This window comes from Phalangium opilio, unplaced genomic scaffold, assembly GCF_054372755.1.
Source record: "Phalangium opilio isolate 3A_F unplaced genomic scaffold, DU_Popi_V2 ptg000013l_1, whole genome shotgun sequence".
NCBI classification, from domain to species: domain Eukaryota; kingdom Metazoa; phylum Arthropoda; class Arachnida; order Opiliones; family Phalangiidae; genus Phalangium; species Phalangium opilio.
The window spans coordinates 6,837,529-6,861,354 of record NW_028324148.1 but is presented as its reverse complement, the minus strand read 5'-3'; the positions used below and the strand labels follow the sequence as shown (position 1 = coordinate 6,861,354).

Sequence of the window (23,826 nt, the reverse complement as noted above, 5' to 3'; positions counted from 1 at the left end):
ATATGTACAACGACTACAAAAATCAAAACCTTCATTCTTTCGAAACATTCTACTCGCGCTATGAACCCAACATGGAGCAATATACCACCAACAATAGTAACTGCGTCAGACGGAGTCAATTATTGAAAGAAATTTTCATCCAAAAGCTTGGAAAAGAGTATCCAGAAATCATCAATAAATATTCAATAGCAAGTTCGATTTTTGGGACGAAAATCTTAAGACAACTGGAAACGGAATGCGACGATGTAACGTTAGATCACGCCTACATTCGGGATTTTGCACCACATGTCGTGCCCTTCATCAAAGTAGAAATTAACGGTAAAATAGGGGTCATTTTAATGGAGATAGTAATATATATCGATAAACCCATAATAATTTTCCAAGGAGAAAACTTAAATTACGAAAGATATGACGGAGTGACGCAATTTTCATACGAAACTCCTAATTACATTCGTTTAACTCGCTTAATTAATGGTGAAGTTAAATATAACCAGGTACTGTTCGTAGGCGGAAGTTTAATTCAGTTACAAAATACTTTTAAACTCGCTTGTTTACCCGCAATAGCTATTCATAAAATTTTGTTTGTCGAAAGAATTTGTCAAATTTTTGTCAGAGGTTACGCCGCCCAATGCAGTTTTAAAATCGATAGAGTTGTTAAATTGGGTAATACATTTGACGGGACTGTAACGAAGGTTTTACATGTACCTACTAAATATTTTACGGGAGATCTACCGAAAGATTCGGAGATTGAAAATGAAATTTATGAACTATCCCTTCAATTTGGTGAAAATAGAGAAGAGTTTTTGAGCTTTTTTAAACTAGTCGCCAAACTAAATGCCGATGAGGTTTTCGTAAGCGATATGCAAAAAATGCTTCAAACTATAAGCCGTTTATCCTACGATTATGTTGATTTATACATGCCGAAAAAAATTCAATGATCAGTTTATATTCAATTCATATCAAATGACAAAATAACATTTCCTCTTCCAATATTATTTGAACGATGTAAAATTTGGTTTATAGATGAATTTATTTTGCTTTAAGACTTGTCCCTCCAACTACTCCAATGTAATACCAATAGGAAAGAAATAAACTTTGAATTAATTGTACATAGCAATTCCAAAAGAAAATTCCCCTGGCGGACGTTATAAGTTATAAAAATTGCACTAAATTTTCCAATTTATATATAACTTAGGACTGTTGAAATTAAACGAATGTACAATGCGTTATGTAAGGAAGTGTCAAGAACTATATAAGAAATATAAGTAGTAGTGATAGTGATCAGGTAAAGTCACATGACTGTCTGTCGTCTGCTTTAACGTAACAAGCCGGTAGCTATTATACTTAATGGGACTGTAAAACAAGTGTAAAAAATATTATTGTTTGAATGTCGCTGCCGTCTATTATCAAGTTGAGGTTTGATGAGTATAGGTCAAATATTACTGACGCAATTTGTCATGGATGCCTGATAATGCAAGAACTAGTCAAGCAGCCTTGTTTTAACAACAGATCTGGTGACACATTGTCAGTACAGGGTGTTAAGTGTGCCATAAAGTAAAGGGTGTGTTCTTTGGGTCAAACTTTGTAGCAAGTCTCGAAGGATGGGGTCAATGTCAAACACACAAGCTACAGAGATATGGGCTCCCAAAACCAGGAAATAGTCATACCTGGTGAAGAAAGACACATCAGCTTTCAAAATTCTTCAATCAAAGAACGTTATTGAACCTTTATCTAGGGTAAATAAAAGTGTCGGTACGTTGGTAACACTTTCCACTTAGTTCGACCCAAAGAACCAACTATTTAATTTATTCTAGATTTAAAAGACACACCCTATGTATGTGGTTACAGCTCCATTGTTTATGACACTGGCGTATAGTTTATAGCACTGATGTGCATGTCATTGGAAATTCCGAGTTAAGGAAGGTTTGCGCGTGGGAAAGACATAAAGGCGTGATTCGCTCCGGATTAAAGTTTATCTGGGGGCGCCAATGTCCCACACGGAATAATTATTCACCCTTACTATCGGACACGCGGCGGTGCTTTAAAGCCTTTATCATGTCGTATCTCTTTTCTTTATTCATGTCTGAATGGATAATAAATTTCGGGGTCAGGAAACTCGCGTAAGAGATTAAAATTTAATAAGCATGAATTATTACTTTTACAATTGTATCTCAATTTCCAGATTTTATTGCCGCATACCCTCTATAATATGATTCTTGTAATCTCTGGCTGTTGTTCATCCAAAATAGATGCGAATTATTACAAGATGTTAAAAGTTAAAAACGAGTTTAATTTTTACTGCCTCAATAATTAAAATTCTTGAATATTGACCTTAAAAACTACTTTTGTAATTTGAAAATAGGGTAATATTGGTTATACCCAAACGGTGTCGCCATCTGGTGGAACAGACTGGAGTTCGGTTCGGCGTTGTTAGGATCTTTTGAGTTGGAGGAAACCGGGAATAGTTTTAACTAAACACCAAGAAGTGATATCTAGTTTATTAGGGAGAAGGTATAATTCGCCACATTTCCAGCTTTATCTCCAGTCCAAATGAGTAGGTCCGAAGTTAATCCCCGCCTCTTAATTACAACCAGCATCTCATTGGTTCTTTTCAGACTGAGGAAAACAAAACAGCCCGGCCTCCTTTTCAAGAAGCAATGAGATGCTAGCTGTATATTATAGGCGGGGATTAACTCCGGACCTACGTTTGGACTAGAGAAAAAGCTGGAAAATTGGCGAATTTATACCTTCTCCCTATATATCACGTCTCTATGCACTAAATTAATTTGGCTATTAAAGTGCACGAACTATTTGGTTGAAAACGTCTACTTCTCACGCAAAATAATAATAATAAATAACAAAACTAATACCAGCAATATATTTACAGAAACGGATTTTAGTTGTATAACAATGCTAACCCTAAAGCCATGTATAAATCCAGAGATTACTGAATCAGACAAACGTTACGAAACTACATGGAGAAACAAAAATATTTTTGGATAGTCAATTTTAACAAATTCTTAAAAACGAAATTGGAAAATAGTCTTTGTGTCACATTTCTTTATTGTTATACAGGGTCTTTTAAAAAGGGGTTCTAGTGGGTTTTGTGGGTGATTTTGAGTCTAAAATGTTCTATGATATTTTACCATGGAATGAATTATGGATGATCCCATAAATAAATTAGTAATATCTTTCAGTTTCTTAGTTAAATTAAAGGGGTTATCCACATAACACTAAAATCAAAATTTGAAAACCGTGGTCATTAGGGTAAAATGTCACAGAACATTTAGACTCAAAATCACTTATAAAACCCACTGTACCCTTTCTGGAACACCCTGTATTGTATTTGGTTTTGGGAATAAGATTGAAAAAAATCCCTAGTATGGGCATATATTTTCAAGTAGAGCTTAATCTTGAAATATTCTTTTTAAACGTGTGTAAATGAATATGTTATATCGTTTTCCCCTGATTGGGCCCACTCTTTTTATATCATAGTTTAACACGTAAAAATAGGCATAATAGTAGAACTTCTTTAAACGCAATTCACACGGGGATTTTCTTAACGGTCAACGAACTAAAATGTACGTTTTAGGGGCCTCCGACATATACAAATCACCTATCGCTTTTTGGTTACTTTTAAAGCAAGTGAATATTAAAAAATCCTTATCTAGCTGGGTAAATTAATTTAATTTTAGAAAATTTATGGAGGGCAAAACAAATCTTCCGGTTGCTTTAAAATCAGCAATAAAAATTTGGCCACCCAGAGTGGAATAGTCTGTGTGGTCGCCATTGATTTGCCATTCATCCTTGCCGAAGATTAATACACTAACGCAGGGTGAAAAAGAACATATTCTAATACAACACACATCCAAAATACGCTTGAAAAGCTTTCACGGGTGATATGGTTTACGAATAACGGTTTGCGGTTTTTGAAATGCGTTTGAAACCAATATTTATCATGCTGCTTCGAATGAATTCACAGTACAAGATCTATAGTTTTTGAAAGCAAGGCGTATCTAATAACAGTTACATTAACAGTGATGTATCTAGAATTAACGATTATGTTATTGCCATGCATCTTACTTTTGATTCGCGTTCACTGCTTCATAGACTAAAACTTGTATGGGAATCTTAACCACTTCCGTCATATATCGCTATATATTGTGTGCTGCAGTTTAAGCATTGAAAGAATAAAACACAAAATTGACTGAGCTTGAAGTTTGTTTTTTGTCTGTAGCAATGGATGACACCAGATTTAGGTGAGTCTGATATTTTCATGAAAATCACTATGTAATGAACTAAAGGTCTATTTCATAGCTGATAGGTTACGATTCACATTGACGAATGTATAAAACGTCACTCATCCATAATAAGAATGATCACCTAATAGATAGTTTTCACACATGGAGTATTCATACCATTTACACCAGGAAGCCGGGCTATCTGGAGGACAAAAACCCGTCTGCATTTGTCCTCCAGATAGTCCGGCTTCCTGGTGTAAATGGTATGAATCCTCCATATGTGAAAACTATCTATATTCATCTTCGATACATTTATTAAATAACTGTTCATTGGTGTTTAACCTATTCATTCACTGTTTATATACTATATCCACGATCCATATTTATTCAGGATATAACTAGCCCATTCACGACCCACTTTGGGTAATATCCTTCAATGTCATGTTCCAAAATGTAGGGATATGTACAGTACAATCAGTATTGATGGGTGTATAACTTACCCATCCAATAGCTATATTGTTGGAAAATAAACCATTCACAAGGAATATTAATTGGTAGATACGCTTCCCATACTATCTGGTACATTTGGCTGAATAACGCACTGAAGTATATTTATTGGTGTGTGCATACTGATTGATGTTTATCTTACAGAACAGAAAAAAACCTAATATCCATGGGCATTTAAAGAAGATATTCGCATTCCAATCACTATCCATGGGTGTATATCGTACAGATTCAAACTTGGCCAAAATTGAAACGTCAAATATTGCAAATAAAATAGCGATTCAATCTGTACGAGATCATAGTAAATTTCTGCTGTTAAAATCCTTAAAACCCACCATGAATTTATAATAAAATAGTTTAATTTTATTAGAAATCCATGAACCCAGCACATAATATTTGAAAAACGTCGAAAACTCTCTAAGACAGTCTTCACTACATAATGATAGTACACGGCCGTTATTACGTCTTACTCGTTTTACATTTTTGGAGACGCTTGCGCCATCTTCACACATTTTTCGAAAGTTCGGTTTTTAAAGGAAAGCCGTCACAAAAGAATAATGTAGCTGGTCGGTGGTAATGAACACCAACGGTATAAGCAAAATCAGTACGTAACCCTGCTTAAATCAGTGGCAAATCAAACCCGATCTTAAATTTCTGGTAAATCAACAGCCTGCTCAAATTAGCGGCATCGCAAATTACGACCTGCTTAAATTAGCAGCATCGCAAATTTCGACCTGCTTAAATTAGCAGCATCGCAAATTACGACCTGCTTAAATTAGCAGCATCGCAAATTTCGACCTGCTTAAATTAGCAGCATCGCAAATTTCGACCTGCTTAAATTAGCAGCATCGCAAATTTCGACCTACATCAATACGCTATTTTAAAATAGTTACGAATAAATTGATCAAAGGTTAGAGAACAACCAATAGAAAGGGATCGTTTTGAAATGGACGTCTAAGTAATTTGCTACACATAACAGTAAAATTTTCGCTACGCATATGCACGAAATATGTTAATATGTTTCTGTGTGTTAGACTCTCTGTAAAGCAGAGGGGCCAATTACGTTCCCCACTTACGATTTAATATGTCACAACACGCCTAACTCGGAGTGTCCTGAAAACCTACTACGTCGTAACTTTTATAAAATTTGAAATGGATACACGGTTCCATATTTTACACGCTCTGTCTAGGGATGTGAGTCGGTAATTATCAATTTTAAAATACCATACTTTTACTGTTGTAAATAACTGTAAATTACTATCGAACGGCGAAAAGATTTCAAAAAGTAATTTTGGGGTTCGCTGAATAGTTTTGCAAGTCAGTGAAGCGTGACAGTTTGACAATGGCGGATCGTTCGTTTTATATCAAACTATGTTAAATTATCGTTTTGTTATTATTTAAAAAAATTGTATGGCAAATTATCCGATCTGTAAATTAACGTTTTCTGAGATGCGGTATTTTTACATCCATAGCGCTATCGAACAGAAAACTAATTCCCTGAGATTTCCAGGTTTTTCCCCTTATACTTCCCTGAATTTTACGACATTTTCCCGTATATGGAGTATCCTATGGAGCAAGTGTTAACGAAGCAGAGGGGGGGGGGGCGAATATGACTATTACATAATCAAAGGACATCCCCGTATCTCTAACATAACCAGAGTTATGAGCCTCCGAAGTATAGTGTAATGTTAATCCTATGGAGAGCATGTTTATGAACATTTTGCTTAATTACTCGGCCCTGTTTGACGCAAATTTCCCTGATTTCCCTGAATTCTCCCTGAGGTTTTTGTCAACTATTTATTTCCCTGATTTTTCCATGTTTTCCCGTTTTCAAGGTTTGTATGAACCCTGTAATATTTAAACCTGGCGATAAATACCTATAACTTAAGAATTAAAAAGGAAATCATTGTTACTTGAATTATAATAGGGCGCCAATTAGTTAAATAAATAAATAACTCGAAGCATTATTAATTATGATGAAAATACAAAGAATTCCACAAAAAAACCGCTATAAACAAAAGTAAAAAATATTTTGTATATTCATGGCGGTGTACAAGTTGTTGACCCTTTGCCTCTCCTATATGTGTCTTCGCGAAACATTGAAAAAAACGCAGCGCCCCCTACCATTCAGGCTGGGCTTTACCTGGGAACAAGAGTATGGCGGCCGAGGGGGCCGTCATCAACGCACCAGAGCGTACGAGATTTGATATCACTACCGATTTTGATGATTTCAATGATTTAATAATGATTTGACGGATTTGGAGCCGATTTGAATAATTTGAGAGCGATTTTCACGATTTTACGATGATTTCGAATCGATTTATGTGATTTGAAAGATTTGGAAGTGATTTGAAAGATTTGGAAGTGATTTGAAAGATTTGGAAGTGATTTGAAAGATTTGGAAGTGATTTGAAAGATTTGGAAGTGATTTGAAAGATTTGGAAGTGATTTGAATGATTTGGAAGTGATTTGAATGATTTGGAAGTGATTTGAATGATTTGTACGATTTGAATGACTGGTGACTTAACGAGGGTTTGAACGATTTGTCGAGGATTTGAACGATTTGCTAGTGATTTGAACGTTTTAGCATTGATTTGATGATTTCTTGATTTGACTGGTTTGTATAGTGATTTGGGTGATTTATGATTGATTTGTGCAGCGATTTGAACGATTTGATTGATTTCATAGCGATTTTAGTGATTTGCTTGATTTGGGAAGCGACATATGTTATTTGAATGATTTGAAAACCTAGGTGTACGAGATTTGAATGAGCGACGGCCCCCTCGATGGCGGCGCCACACAAGATCATCGCTCGCCCTCTTTTAATAATCGTATAGTGGCCAAAGCAAGCAGGCGCCGCACGCCACATTCCGGAGCCGACGAAAAAATATAAAAAACCAAACTTCAAAAACGTTCACGTCCAGTCTATTAATAGCGTGAAAGCCAAGTGAAAGTCTTTTCCTAATAAACTAACAGGTAACTTTTCATTCCGTAACTTTCTACGAACATACTTGAAATAAAACAAAATTCACAACAATTCCTTAAAATGATGTCTAGGCCGAAACATTTTACCCCGAGCCACATAGCATTACGAGTTCACCAACGAAACTTGTCAAATTCGTATTCTTTACGATTTTATATAGCTGCTATATAGCCGCCAAGAACTATAATAAAGCTCACGTTTAGCTTATTTCAACCGCGCTGGGGCCAACGAAAAAAATAAACCGAAAGATATCGCTTTAGTCTGATTTTATAATACGAAAGTTCGTGTCTCTACGAGATTAAATGTTTTTAACTCTTCCGATAGTTTTTATCGTTTTAATTTTAATAGATGTCTTAAAAGAGATTGTTCAGACTGATTTTAAAAACTTCAAATATAAAATGTTGCGTTGAATAAATTACTATTTTGTTCAAACTACAAAGCTCAGCTGATTCCAATTGTAAAAAAAAAACAACACTGTTTCCTAAATCGGAATTTCACCCACATATTGAAACTTGCTCCAACTAATTTCTGATCTAGTTTGAATATCCATTTTCGATTTACTTAGCCTTTGAGTGAAAGCGGGTTTACGCCGTTTTTTGATTCGGAAGTTGAATAATTGGAAGTCACACGTAGCAGTTTAAAAATCCCAGGATGCCTTTCAAGGTTAGGCATCACTGAGTGGGAATATTTTACGTGTAAAGGCTGGTTTTCACTGGGCAAAAAAGCGGCGCAAAATATTTTCAATTTGGCGGAAAGTTAGCGACGTTTCTGCGACAGGTTTTCACTAAAGACGTTTTCCGGCGTTTTGTTTTTCGTGGATTTATTTAGCGCATGCGCATCTAGCGGTAAGAAGACTTCAGTCAAAGCAAAAGGGCTAAGGACAAAGTACGCGAAAATAGATAGCGCGAGACTACGTTAAAGCGCCACCACAAGACCGTCAGGGATTGGCTACTATTTCGAGTTTTTTTTTAAATAACGGCGGAAAGATGGAACTTCAATTCCGTGTATTTCCACGTAAAATCGTTAGCTTTCTGAAATATTTTACGTAAAATATTTTTACGCAAACTCGGCAAACGGCCTTTTCCGCCGCGTTTTTGCCCAGTGAAAACTAGCCTTTAAATGTAAGTTCTTGTTGTTATTATCAGGTGGAACCCAAGCTTATTCCTCACTAAAAACCGGGGTGCAATGGGTAAATTTTACATGCGCGCATGGGAAGGGTGTCTCGTGTTAGCGCTATAGAGTTTAGAGCTCCAGAATCTAACTTTCCTGCTCCAAGCCACGACACCATTCATCGGTTCCGTGCGGTTTAATAAACTATTTATAAAGTAATAAATGGACATTGTTGTATTTTGTGATAATAAATTACCATAACCTATATTGTTCGATGTATTATAAAAAAATTGATCCATATTCCATTGTAACAACTCAGCCCAATATTGTTCAACTACCTGTACGTCATTAATATTCATTACTTCATTGCTAGTGACATAATTTTCGCCATCCACAAACTTAAAATGCGAAAAAAATCCTTGAAAACTCTAGTTTATTATGATATGTTTACTTAATTATTTGGTTTCGTAGCAATTTATAAAACTGCAATCAAAGTATAGTGTTTGGAAAAGGCCTAGTTAAAATTTTGTTTTGTTTGATGACGTAGTAAGGAGAAATTTTCTCTCTTGATGTCTCTCACGTGACGCCTGTTAGTGTCGCCGCGTTAAGCCTATTTTATTCAGATTCGGGCGGCATTAATAGACTCGGGAGTCTCGGGCGCTCGCGTTTGGCTTTTCCGCGAGATGCCATGAGTGACGTAACAAAGAGAAAACCCGCCAAAAATCTCCTCCGCAAATTTGCTTTTGCCCCCCAAATTTCAAGTTTTCGAAGTGTTTTCCCTCGTATTTAAATATTGATCAAGCATATTTTTGGAATCAGAAGAGTTTAAACTCTCAAAAAAGTAAGGTTTTCTTTAGATTTGAGATAATTTTTAAACAACGGCACTATTCCTTTAACTAGGCTTTTTCCAAACACAATACTTCGATTGCAATTTTATAAATTGCTACGAAACCAAATAAAAAAGTAAACAAATCATAATAAACTAGATTTTTCAAGCATTTTTTCGCATTTTAAGTTTGTGGATGACGAAAATTATGTCACTAACACTTTAAGTTATCAAAATGTCAAAATGTAATTTTTTATGTTAGCCTAGTACATCTGTGACAAGAAAATGCTAATATTTCGAAAATATTATAGGCAACAACGATTAAAAAACGGTTTCAAAGTGTCTTGTGTAAACGCTTCTTACTTGAAGCAGAGATTGGATAAAAAAATCTTTGTAAAGACTTACCAATTAGAGGTACGACAAGATTGTAGGTTTTGGACTTGAGCAAGAGATCAATCTTTAGAAGGTGATCGATGAAACAGTTTGTGTCGGGTATCAGGTACTTGGGTGTCACCTCGATCTCGATCGGCCGTTTTGTTCGATGGTCTCTCAGTACTTGCTACAAAACACAAAAAAATAACATCTTCATTAATTTAAAACAATTTATCATCTACTATAAATTTCAAAATTTTCGTCGGTTTCTTTGTACGCTCTTAAAGGGGGGGTGAAGTAGAAAATCAAGTGATTTTTTATCGATTCTTCTACTAAATATAAGACCATAATGCATAATGAACATCCAGAAAATATCTCCGAATGATTTTAAATTTTCAAATTAGGTTCAGATTTTAAGGATAATTTTAAAGAAGGACTTCCGACCAATCGCGTAACGCCCTGCCTTTTATTAACAAAATTCTCATGGTACGTTCCGTGTCGAATGAAATTTATCACGAGATTTGATAAAATTTGAGCGCGACGTGATAATCGTGGCGCGAGACATGGAGCCTGTCACGAGAAGGCGTTACGCGATTGGTCGTAGGTCCTGCTTTAAAATTATCCTTAAAGAGTTAGTGCCATAATTTTCGTCATCCACAAACTTAAAATACGAAAAAAATCCTTGAAAAATCTAGTTTATTATGATATGTTTACTTCCTTATTTGGTCTCGCAGCAATTTATAAAACTGCAATCAAAGTTTTGTGTTTGGAAAAGGCCTAGCTAAATTTTGATTCGTTTGATGACGTAGTAAGGAGAAATTTTCTCTCTTGATGTCGCTCACGTGACACCTGTTAGTGTCTCAGCGCCGCGTTAAGCCTAATTTATTCAGATTCGCGCGGCATTAGTAGTCTCGGGAGTCTCGGGCGCTCGCGCTTGGCTTTTCCGCGAGATGCCGTGAGTGACGTATCAAGGAGAAAAACCCGCCAAAAATCTTCTCCGCAAATTTGCTTTTGCCCCCAAATTTCAAGTTTTCGAAGTGTTTTTCTGTGTTTTCCCTCATATTTAAATATTTATGAAGCATATTTTTGCAATCAGAAGAGTTTAAACTCTCAAAAAAGTAAGGTTTTCTTTAGATTTGAGATAATTTTTAAATCAGTTCGGTATTCCTTTAATATCTGAACCTTATTTGAATTTTAAAATCATTCCGAAGTATTTCCAGAATGTTTCACTATGCAGACTGGTCTTGCAATTAGTAGAGCAATTAATAAAAAATCACTTGAATTTCTACTTCACTCTCCCTTTAAGGCGTCCACGTGCTTTAAAGGGAGGGCGAAGTAGAAAATAAAGTGATTTTTATCGATTCTTCTACTAATTATAAGACCATAATGCATAGTGAACATCCAGAAAATATCTCCGAATGATTTTAAATTTTCAAATTAGGTTCAGATTTTAAGGATAATTTTAAAGAAGGACTTCCGACCAATCGCGCAACGCCCTGCCTTTTGTTAACTATATTCTCCTGGAATAAAAAACAAAAAAATAAATAAATAAATAAACTAGAGGGATTTAAAATAAACTAGAGTAATTCAGAGCAAGTTGGAAAGTTAAAAGCCTTTTATTATTAGTGTAGGAAGTTGATCGGGACTTTTTTCGCATATAATAATGAAATTATAAGGTACAAAATATATGGGTTCTGGTAGATATAATTTAACATTAATATAGTCAACATCAAAAGAGTTTTCTTTAAAACGAAATAGAAATTTGAAATTTACAAACAGTAAATCTTTGGCGAAGCATTTATTACAAACACCAAGATGTTAAGTATCTTTAAACCGGATTATTTTCATTCTCGCGGCTGACAGACATAATAAGGGTGGGATTAAGCCACATCATTTTCAGTGTAGTCGACCTTTATAAAAATTAGCGCCTTAGATATTTTTCAATACAGAGCATATTTCTTAAGTTATTTTTTTATCGCGACACGTCCTTCAAGAGGTTGAAGACCGACCTTGCCTACGAGGACTCGCGTTTTACCAAAGAGAATATATATGAGGAGCGGAAGATTGAGCCTTTTTTAACACAGGTTTTTATTTTGATTAAAAGGGAGGGTGCAATAGAAAATCAAGTGATTTTTTTTCGATTCTTCTACTAATTATAAGACCAGTCTGCAAAGTGAAACATTCAGGAAATGCTTCCGAATAATTTTAAAATTCAAAATAGGTTTAGATTTTAAGGATAATTTTAAATAAGGACCTCCGACCAATCGCCCTGCCTATTTATTAACAAAATTCTCGTGGCACGTTCCGTGTCGAATGAAATTTATCACGAGATTTGATAAAATTTACGCAATCGTGGCGTGAGACATGGAGCGTGCCACGAGAATTTTGTTAACAAAAAGACAGGGCGTTACGCGATTGGTCGGCAGTCCTCGTTTAAAATTATCCTTTAAATCTGAACCTAATTTGAATTTTAAAATCATTCAGAATTAAGTATTTCCTGAATGTTTCACTATGCAGACTGGTCTTATAATTAGTAGAAGAATCGATAAAAAATCACTTGATTTTCTACTTCACCCTCCCTTTAAATCTTCTGTTTAAAAGACAACATTTTAGACCACATTCTCTTTGGGTCTTCATTTCTAGTCGCAAATATTCTTTGGACAAGTTAATCGTGGGAGTTTCTGACTCATCTAACAGAAAGCCTGAATCCTAAAACTCACATTCCACCGCAGCTAAGCTTACGAAGGCCGATTCTCATTCCACAAATTGATTGATTCATTAATGATTCTACTTATTTTTCCGCCGCGTAATGTTGCCACGGGACATCACGCACAAAAATAGATATGCTATTGCGTTTTAGGAGTTCAAACATTCAACTTTCTACAAGTTAGAAAAAAACTACATATACGATATTAGGCCTAAATTAAGCTTCTTTCCTTGTAGAGATTTAAAACTTCTGTTTCAATTTTAATTTCTGTAAAAATTAGCTACCGTTTTGAATGTAATTAATTGAATGAATTGAATGTAATGTAACAAATTGGTGGATAATGGTTATTCATAATCAAAGTTGTGGATTATAATACGATTTAACATGTAAGTTCTGTGGATAATTTTCGAATATGGATAAAGATAAAATAACGTAGCTAATGGATAGATAATGCCGGGCTCTAAGAAGCGATATCTAGTTTACTAGGGAGAATGTTTAAGTTGCCTAAGTATTCGCGCGCCATAGTCCCAGTCCCCTTTTCAAAATACAAGGGGGGGACGTAAAAGGAGGTCGGGCTATTTCGCCTCTCCTCAGCCGGAAAATACGCAATTTTCGTCATTCGCGTCGTGCTGAAAGTGAGTTTTCAAGAACCAATGAGATGCATGCTGGTTGTAATTTAGAGGTGGCGATTAACACCTCCTTGGTCGCCAAACCTTGGGTCTAACTCGCAAAACATTATCCACTTCGTAATGTTAACACTAGTGGAAGGTTATGAACGGTTTGGTTCAAATTGGTTGAGATTTAAAGGTAGAGCTTGCCAATACGCATTTTTAGTACGTGCTATTCTAAGCCCGCAGCCCGTACCATTCTAGCTTTATGATTAACCCCTTATCAAGAAGCGATATCTAGTTTACTAGGGAGAAGGATAAATTCGCCACATTTCTAGCTTTATCTCCAGTCCAAACGTAGATCCGGAGATAATCCCCGCCTCTAAATTACAACCAGCATCTCATTTGTTCTTGAAAACTCACGTCAGCGCAACGCGAATGACGAAAATTACATATTTTCCGACTGAGGAGAGTGTAGCGAAATAGCCCGGCGCCTCCTTTTACGTCCCCCCTTGTATTTTGAAAGGGGGACTGGGACTATGGTGCGCGAATACTTAGGCTTCTTATACCTTCTCCCTAATAATTTAGATATCGCTTCTTGCCCTTATTATGCCGTTTTATTCAATTTGAACTTTTAAAAAATTTGTTCCAAAAAACAGAATTTATATCATGTAGATATTTCAAACGGATGGGCGCAAAGACATTAGCGTCTAAGTAGAAAGTAAATCCTTCCCAGTTTCCACTCCCTTTAAACGACCGGGCAACACGGGGTAGCTTAACTAGTAATAATATAAATGAAGGCTAATGGTGTGACACGAAGCTATTTATTTCAAAACGCAATCCTCCTCCATTTGAATTGAGGAATTTACAGAAACGCCGTGGGCCCGTACCATTTATTAATTAGAAAATTTGGGAATTCGCTTTCTATTAGCTGGGTAAAGTATCATCAGTCAATCGGGGTCGATTATCGAAGATTACAAATATGTGGCCCCACTATGCACTAGTGTCGCCTCCCTAATAAATTGCTTTGGCAAGAAAAGCTTTAATGGCAGCGATCGCCGGGTGTGACCGGAGCCTCCGAAATGAACTAGGCCCATGCGTGTGGCGAAGCGAGAATATTTTTTTAACTAATTTAGTTCGCCGTGTTTTCCCGCTTGGGGGCGCTTACACGGCCGTAAAATAAAGTTCAACCCCGTGACCCTGTCGACTGCTTAAGTATTTGGGCCAAGGTCGCATACGTTTTTATTACTCTTTCCGAATTATTTTAATTAAAATGATTTAACATCTAATTTTATTTAAACAACCATGCTAAAGATGTAACTGATCGAAAAGAAAAGGTTAAAAAAACAAAAGGTAAACCTTTATGTAGAAAGGTTATGAAAGTATGAAAATAAACTGATTTTTCAACTTCAACAAGTTTCGTTTTATTAAAAATAGCAATTCTAAAATAAAATATTTAATTTTGTTGTCATCCATACAATCTAACCAAAGATGCAATAAAAAGTTAATAGCACCAAAAACATTTACGTTAATTTTAGAATGAAACTTTGCTCTATCAAAAAAATTTTATGACTGACCCCTAAAATATCAACGATAACTTAAGGAAGACCCCTGTCACAACGGTCAATTATGCGCCATTTATGGTGAAAATATTTTCCTTAACAAACTGGATATTTCCCCACATAAAATTTGACATGCATGGGCCTATAGTCTGTCAAACGAAAGAAGAGCCCTGAGAAATTTGTCCAAATTGGTGTCGCCACCATCGACCCCATAGTACTTTATCAACTTGTTTTGTTTTGTCAATAGTCGTCTGTAATATAGTCTGCTATAAACAGATAGGCTTAATCGCAATAAAACCAATAAATTTTGCTATATATATTTAATATGTTTATGTTTCATGATTTTGTACGATCATCGAGTATTAAAGAATAAAAAACAAAATTAACGACAAGACACCAGTTTTATCTTTGTTGAACTAGCATTGCAATATATTTTAATGACAAGTTAAAGTACTTGTCCATAAGTCTAAGTAGTTCAGCATCAAAGCGTCTTCAGTCCACGTCTTCATCAGAGTCTTCGCTGTCTTCTTGCATATTAATTTTAAGAGGTTCAATTGTGGTTTCGATGATGGAATCTTTTTCCCAATACTCATGCATTATATTCTCGACGTGAACTTTATGAAATAATAAAGCGTCACAAGTCCAGAACCCTGAAGTACGAAATTGACGAGGTTGCTAAAAGTAGAGGTCACACGGTAGTGAGGATTCCACCGTACCATTGCCAGTTTAACCCGATTGAACTAATATGGGCACAAGAGAAGAACGAAGTTGCGAAGCAGAATTCTGGTTTCAAACTCTCGACGGTCAAAGATGCAACATTGAGGGCCATTGAACGTGTGATACCAGAGAATTGGCGTAAGGCAATAGAGCACGTCGAGAATATAATGCATGAGTATTGGGAAAAAGATCCCATCATCGAAACCACAATTGAACCTCTTAAAATTAATATGGAAGAAGACAGCGAAGACTCTGATGAAAACGTGGACTGAAGACGCTTTGATGCTGAACTACTTATGGACAAGTACTTTAACTTATGTCATTAAAATATATTGCAATGCTAGTTCAACAAAGATAAAACTGGTGTCTTGTCGTTAATTTTGATTTTTATTCTTTAATACTCGATGATCGTAAAAAATCATGAAACATAAACATATTAAATATATATAGCAAAATTTATTGGTTCTATTGCGATTAAGCCTATCTGTTTATAGCAGACTATATTACAGACGACTATTGACAAAACAAAACAAGTTGATAAAGTACTATGGGGTCGATGGTGGCGACACCAATTTGGACAAATTTCTCAGGGCTCTTCTTTCGTTTGACAGACTATAGTTCATTTCGGAGGCTCCGGTGTGACCCGTTTCCCATTTGGGACTTCAATAATGTGTTCTAAACTATTTTAAGATTCGTACGTAAAAATCATCTAATTATTGTGGTATCTGTTGTCATTGTAAATGTTTCGACACAACTGGCAAGAAAAAGAGATGGCGTTTCATACCAACAATCAATTTAGGTCTTTAAACTTGATAATACGGTTTAAACTCATTACCCATGCTATACATTTGAAATTGAAGATGGCAGAAACCATGAATTTAAACATTGCTACAATGAATATAAGCAAGTGTAGCTTGGATGGAACGCGATAAGAAAGACATACCGCGATAGGTCAAACCATTCTCAAGCGATTCTCTAGGCTTGATATTCTATATCTGTATTGCGAAACTCTACGATTAACCATTTCTAAATTATTACTGGCAAAAGACTAAAAACATATTTGAAGTAGGGATGCACCGATATGGGTACAGCCGATATGTCGGAAATTCATTGCTTATATTCTATACTATTTAAGCTATGATAGAATAAAAATTTTGGTTTGGAATGCAGTGTTTTTTCTTCTGTAACAAAAGCGAGCCAATCGGCCTCTCACTGACTTTGTAAAAAAATTAATGTTAAACGTGACGTCACGCATGGAAGAATCCCTCCCTCCCCCTTTTCACGGTCCGTCAAAAATTTATAAATCCCTCCCCCCTATAAGAGTGTGACGTAGTTTATGGACGGTCCCTTGTCCTCAGTTTTTTACGTATAGTTAAAGGGGCCATCCCTAAAACACACTAGTCATAACTTTTAAACAGTAGCTCATGGACGGCAAAATGCCATAGAATATTAATTTTCGATTAAAAATTTCCCATTGGGTTCGTTCGTTCGAAATTTTTACAATGAAAATCCCTGACTTTTCCAGGTTACCCCTGACCAAATTTTAGCAATATCCCTGACCATTTTAAGGCATTTACTTTACCAGAGCCCACTTCTTCACGCCTGGCTCATAATTAGCACTGCTCGAAGAATGGTTTGATATACGAAACGAAATCACTGACATAATAGGAAAATATTTTAAATCCCTGACTTATCCCCCTATTTTCCATATCCCTGACTTATCCAGGTTCCGTACGGAGCCCTGCGGCATAGAATCCACTGAACTTAGAATCTACCACCCTTTTTGAACAACATGAGCAGTAAAACATTTTTAAAAACGCCATCACCGATACCGAGTGGTAAATCAAAATTAACCCGTGAACAAAACATGGGTTGGTATAAATCTTATTATTGTATAACTAAACCTACCTGTATCTGAGCCTTTCTCCTTTCCTCGCGATCCTTTTTCCTTTTCAGGGCTTCTTGTCGATGCCATAACTTTCCAATATCACTGGTATCATCGAGCGGTGATTTTGGAACATCTTCATCATAATCTTCGGGTAGATCTTCAATCGTATCATCCTCGTCTGACTGTTTAGAAAGAACACAGAAAATATATTAATTTAATTGGACAATTACGAGAAAATTACAGAAAGATACGCGATTAGATTGTTTTGAATGCAGTTATGTGACCAGACGAATGTCATCAGGATACCATGAAAACATGGTAACGAGACAATGTTGGAGCCATGAAGTCATTCTTTTCATAAAGAGGGATAAGCCTATTTTAGGATCTCACTGGGACCTATAATGAAGCCTCTGTACCCCATCTTTGGCAATGAAGTCCTCCCAGCATCCTCGGCGTTTCGGTAGTGTCGTAAAAAACAGTGCTCAAACAAATACAGTGGCGTTATACGCCAAACACTTAACAATCGCCTTTCGAAGAGCAGGGTCGTGCTCAAGGTACACTGGGAGACTATCATTACGGCAGATCGCCCATCCTCATTTCGACTAAATTTCACCTCTTTCCTCCCTGGTACCATGAACGAAATAGTGAACAAGAAAGGACTAAACAGTCACACCTTTGCACGTAAAAACCTAAACATCTACTAATTCTAACAAGATGGGGTGGAAAGATAGACCGAGGGAATACGGTTTTCACTAACGCCAACTGAGGTTCAACAAATGAACTGTAATATTTGAAATTTCAATGTAATGACCTAAAATGGTTTACAATTGAGTTTGGTCGTTATTAAAGTATTTAAAATGGGTAAGAATAAGCATTGTGTTTCCTAAACGCAATAGAGATAGTCGTTGAGCAAAGCCCGAGCAATCTCAGCACAGTAAAACACAACACTCTTTAATTTACAGCCCTGTGCAAGTAGCCGACTCAAAACCCAAGAACTTGATTTGAAAATAAACGAAAGTATTCGAATATATAAAATTTTAAATACCAAAGCCCTGTAGCGGGTATTTCCCGCAAATTACACGTGACATTGAAGGCTTAGGTCAATTGGGTATTGTTTTGCCACTCAGGTCGAAGGGGATATACTTTATAAATAGTGTTATAAAAACTTTTAAATCTACAGTTTTTTAGTTTAAATGCTCACTAGGGCACTTGGGGCCACAAGGCATTTAAATTAATACTCCGTGTTCCACGCTCAATATGTAATCTTCTAAAAAACATTGTTACTACCGCAAGGAGCCCAGCCAAAAATTTAAATTCCTTATAGGAAAAACAGGATTTTTTTCAAGGAATTATAGAATTTTATAGGAGAAAAAGTGTGTTTTTATAGGAAAATATAGGAATAAAAATACTCATATATAATACCATTTTTGCTTAAACTATGTAGAAAAATCTCAAAAAAAATTTCTCCTTCACAATTTCGTTCGGTACGACCCTACTGGGAGGACTATGGTGCCGTAGGTAGGGGCACAGAGGCAACGCTATAGGTATGGGGATTTCCAATCCATTCCTCCTTCCTTCAAGATAAAGTAACTCAAGTCATTTACAAAAAGGACTTACGGAATTGTAAGTGGTATTGGGACTTGAGGATTCGGTATTTTCCTCGGAATGACTTGTAATGAGGGAGACGTAGCTTGTAGTTTGTACATCGAATTTCAAATATGGAGGGCTGATACCACACAGATAGTCACCAAAAAATAGGATCCTTATTATACGCAGCCAAGTTCTCGCACGTTCCTAAATAGACAACCAGTACCACAAAATCAGAAAACAAATTGCATTCAATATATGAAGAATGAAATGACCAGCAAACCATTTTTAAAGGGAATGAGAAGCTTCGTTTCAAAAACCAGCTCTGATTTATTTAACAAAAGATAGAATTAATTTCGGTGAATTCAAAAATATCAAGCTTTTAATTCTCCCTCCGATTTCTGCTGCTTATTTGGCCGCAATATGCATTTGAAAATGATTCATTTCAAATTATTAGAAATCTACTTTTTAAGAAAGGCTAAAACGTTTCCCGTAGTCTGACGTCACAGATATATTTTTCCCCTTAGAGATGGCGCCACACTCTCCGCTATCAGACCCAGAGTTTAGACTGGCGGGCAGCTCGAGTCGCGTATAGGATTCCCGCGCTTTTTAAATTCCCCCTCGCGTCATAGTGCTGTCATCAAACGTGCGAACAAGCTCGACAAGACTAAATTATTGATATATCGAAACTGCAGAGTTTTCGTGATTTTTCAATGGATTTTAAAAATAGAAACTTTGGTTCAATGATATTAAAAACTTGATATTTTGAAAGTAGAGACTTGAAAGTGTAACGTAATACCACTTTCGTGCTAAAATATGATATGAAATTGTTAACTCGCATTTCCTTTAAGTTTTGTAAACGATTTAAGTTATTTTATCAAGCTAAAAAAACAATGGTTGTCGATCGGACCATATCATTCTCCCTTAGGAAGTTCAGTTCAGTTCTATGAAAGATTCTGCCTAAAAATAATAAATGAAAATTTGCTTTACCTTATCTAGAGGCGGCTGTCCATAGTAAGGATTCTGTGGGGCACCAAGCAGAGGAACAAAACAAGCCAAACTAACATCTTCTGGTAAAATCACCAAGTCATAACCTGAAGAAACAGAAAAACATTCTTAAACAATTAAAACACTTACGTTTAAACTCGATTTAAATTTGCAATACATTGTTCGTAAGTGGTAATTCTATGCATAACTTCACTCCCAAGTATAAAAAAAACCTCTTCAATAAACCCAAAATTGAAAGATTACCCTTTACAGAGTTGCCATGAAATTTTCGGAACCAAATTCCCCGACTTTTCCAGGTTTTCCCCGATTTTTTTCTGAGATTTTCCCTGACCTTTTAGGCCGAAAGTGTAAATGTTTACAGCTAGTGTTAAGTGCTTATAATTTACTTTACAAAACCAATTGTAGACAGCATTTTTAAGGATTGCTCTAGAGTTTTCTGTCTTAAGGGAGGATGAGGAGAAACTTTCATTACTCTTTCAATAAAGACTTATCCCCGGAAATTTCACCCACTAAAATCAAATTCCCTGACTTTGTTGAAATTTTTAAAATTCCCTGACCTTGTCGGCCCATTTTTAAAATCCCTGACTTTTCCAGCTTTTCCCTGACCCGTGGCAACCCTGCTTTAAAGCAAAGCGCGGGTCGATTGGACCCCTACAAGTTGACTTTCCTAACGAACTCCAGTTTTGGCTTGGCGAAGGCAGGAGGCATTTGTGGGCGGGATTTATAAGTGCACTTATAAATCCCTCCCACTAGCCTTCGCCAAGCTAAACCCGGAGTTCAGGAAGAAAGTCAACTTGTAGGGGATCCACTGGACCCGCGCTTTGCTTTAAACGACTGCGCGACACTTGGAACAGGGTTCATACAACTTTTGGAAAACGAATTTCCCTGAGATTTCCAGATTTTCCCCCATATACTTCCCTGAATTTTCCAGGTTTTTCCCGTATATGGAACAAATGCTATCGAAGGACGGGGGCAAATATGACTATAACATAGTCAAAGGACAAATTTCCCTGTTTCCCTGAATTTTACTAAAAATTCAAAATTTCCCTGATTTTTCCAGGTTTCCCTGTTTTCCAGGGTTGAATGAACCCTGTGGAATGAATTTTAATTGAACATAATTCCTCCCATCTGTACTCTTCATATAAACACTCTAAAATTTAATTTACCCCTAAAAAATAAAAATTTACCTTCTAGCTTTGTATTTTTCAGTTCAATTCCACAGTCCTTCATTTTCTTCAGTTCATTTAAGAGATTTGCATACAGCGTCCAAATATCACCTTTACAACTGAAATATTCAAAAAAAAAATAAATATAATCTACGACTTGGGTTCCAGAAAGTATGTCTCTGAAAATTTGCATCCCTATCCATTTATTTGCACAGGAATGCAAAAATTATTTTACAGCATGCATGTACATCTTAAAGGGAGAGTGAAATGTTCAGTCAACCATTTTTTAATGGATTGATATAACAATATGGAAAAAAAAATACCAAATATTAGAAATTCCCGTTAATTTGATATAAATTATAATAAAAGTTTCCTTGCTAAGCCAAATAAATTTTTTTTTAAGAACCAAGTGTGCGTTTTTATAACAGAACCGAGGACTGATCACTTCCAAAAAATACGTACACTCGATATCAGATTTCAAAAAATTCCTAATGATTTCTAAAGATTTTAAATTTCAGAAATTTTTATGATTTCCAAAAATTTCACCAAAATTTCGCAAGATTTCAAACAAAGTTGGAAAAATTTCATGATTTCATAGAAATTTCCACAGAAAGTTTTATGATTTCAAGCAAGATTTCGAAAAATTTCCAGAAATTTCTACCAAGATTTCATAAAATTTCCAGAAATTTCTACCAAGATTTCATAAAATTTCCAGAAATTTCAACCAAGATTTCATAAAATTTCCAGAAATTTCAACCAAGATTTCATAAAATTTCCAGAAATTTCAACCAAGATTTCATAAAATTTCCAGAAATTTCAACCAAGATTTCATAAAATTTCCAGAAATTTCAACCAAGATTTCATAAAATTTCCAGAAATTTCAACCAAGATTTCATAAAATTTCCAGAAATTTCAACTAAAATTCTCAAAGATTTTAAGTCCGGTTTTCAAAGATTTCAACTAAGATTTCAAAAATTTCAAGATATTGGAAATCTGATTTCATGGGCGTTTGTACACTCGATTTCGCAAGTGATCAGCCCCTCGAACAGAACAGCACATAACTAATTAGCGACAGCGACACCAATTAAGCTTTCAGCAAAAAGCGTACTCTTTACACTTCTGAAAGATCCTTGTACTAATGTTAATTGTGTTTATCAAAAATTTGGATTAGGCATAATCGACCATTTAAATTTTAAATCTTTAAAATTTCTATAAAATTAACGAAAAACGTTTGTTGTCGACTCGGACTTTCCTATCATTTTATCAATCAAAAACAATCACTAGCAGTCATGCGGCATGCCATGCCATTAATTTCCCATCAAGTCAAGACAAGAAAGAGTTCTATCTTACCTTGTTCTGAGATCACCAAGGGTTGGCGGCGGAGACCATAGATTTCTTTGGCAAGACATCCAGTCAGTAAAAACCTTTATCGTCGGTAGCAGTTGAGCCAAATCGTAGCTCGTAAGTTGAGCGGGGTAATCGGGACTGACCAAGTGTTCTTTCAGAAGCGTGATGCTCCTCTCGATCACGATAGCCATCATGGCAAGGCTGACTTGTAACGCTTGTTCCTGTAGAAGGGGTCGTTCCGCAGAGCTCATGGGAGGTCCACCTAATCAAATAATCAAATACTCGATCAAAACACTCGGGTCTATCAGGTCCACAGTTAGTACTAAGGGAAATAGTTTTGGATTAGGAATCGGGTTTTGGGCATTCAAAAATTTCCATGTTGGGTATGGGGGCGGGTTCACGAGAGAGTGGTTGTCGGGGCAGGTACCCGATAAAACGGTTGTCGGGTCAGGTACCCGATAAAACGGTTGTCGGGTCAGGTACCCGATAAAACGGTTGTCGGGACGGGTACCCAAAAAAACAGTTATGGGGTCAGGTACCCGATAAAACGGTTGTCGGGTATCGGGGCGGGTACCCGAGGAAAAAAAACGGTTGTCGGGTATCGAGGCGGGTACCCGAAAAAAAAAACGGTTGTCGGGTATCGGGGAGGGTACCCGAAAAAATAACGGTTGCCGGGTATCGGGGCGGGTACCCGAAAAAAAAAACGGTTGTCGGGTATCGGGGCGGGTACCCGAAAAAAACGTGTGGCAAACAAAAAGTATACATCTTATCCGCTGATATTTTTGAAAGAAAAACTTATTCATACCTTTCGCTGAAGCATTAGCAACAGAAAACATGTTTATCGCTAAAAGTTGCAAAAGTCTAACAGAGGCTAAAGGTGCTGGACTGCACTGTAATAGGTTTTTGAACTCTTGTAGCATTTGATTAGCTGTCTCGGTGAAGTTCTCCATGCTACAAAATGGATTGAAAAGTAATTAAACACATTTAAGCTTTGTACGTGTGTACTAACACTTGTGAAATATGTTAAATTTTATGTGAATTAACTTACCCAACTTTAGTGAAAAGCTTCCCATGAACGTGTAAAAAGCTTAGGACAAACCTCTTATTCAACTACATTTAAAAACAAAAATATCAAAATATGGAATTAATTATGTTTATAACCGGGAATTCATATAATTATGTGAAGAAGTAATAAATAAT

At 36.1% G+C, this 23,826-nt stretch overlaps 1 protein-coding gene across 1 annotated transcript in view; it reads right to left on the bottom strand.

Annotated features, from left to right (window-relative positions):
- The window catches only part of LOC149708733 (telomerase-binding protein EST1A-like), a 61,269-nt gene that overhangs the window by 21,740 nt on the left and 15,703 nt on the right, over window positions 1–23,826 (bottom strand). The window contains exons 9-16 of the mRNA XM_089864274.1: window positions 23,675–23,736; window positions 23,432–23,577; window positions 22,630–22,888; window positions 21,301–21,398; window positions 20,096–20,199; window positions 19,136–19,312; window positions 17,539–17,700; window positions 10,070–10,223 (exon numbers count right to left, since the gene is read on the bottom strand). Coding sequence (XP_089720400.1) covers window positions 10,070–10,223; window positions 17,539–17,700; window positions 19,136–19,312; window positions 20,096–20,199; window positions 21,301–21,398; window positions 22,630–22,888; window positions 23,432–23,577; window positions 23,675–23,736 — 1,162 coding nt within the window. The remainder of the gene's footprint in view (window positions 1–10,069; window positions 10,224–17,538; window positions 17,701–19,135; window positions 19,313–20,095; window positions 20,200–21,300; window positions 21,399–22,629; window positions 22,889–23,431; window positions 23,578–23,674; window positions 23,737–23,826) is intronic.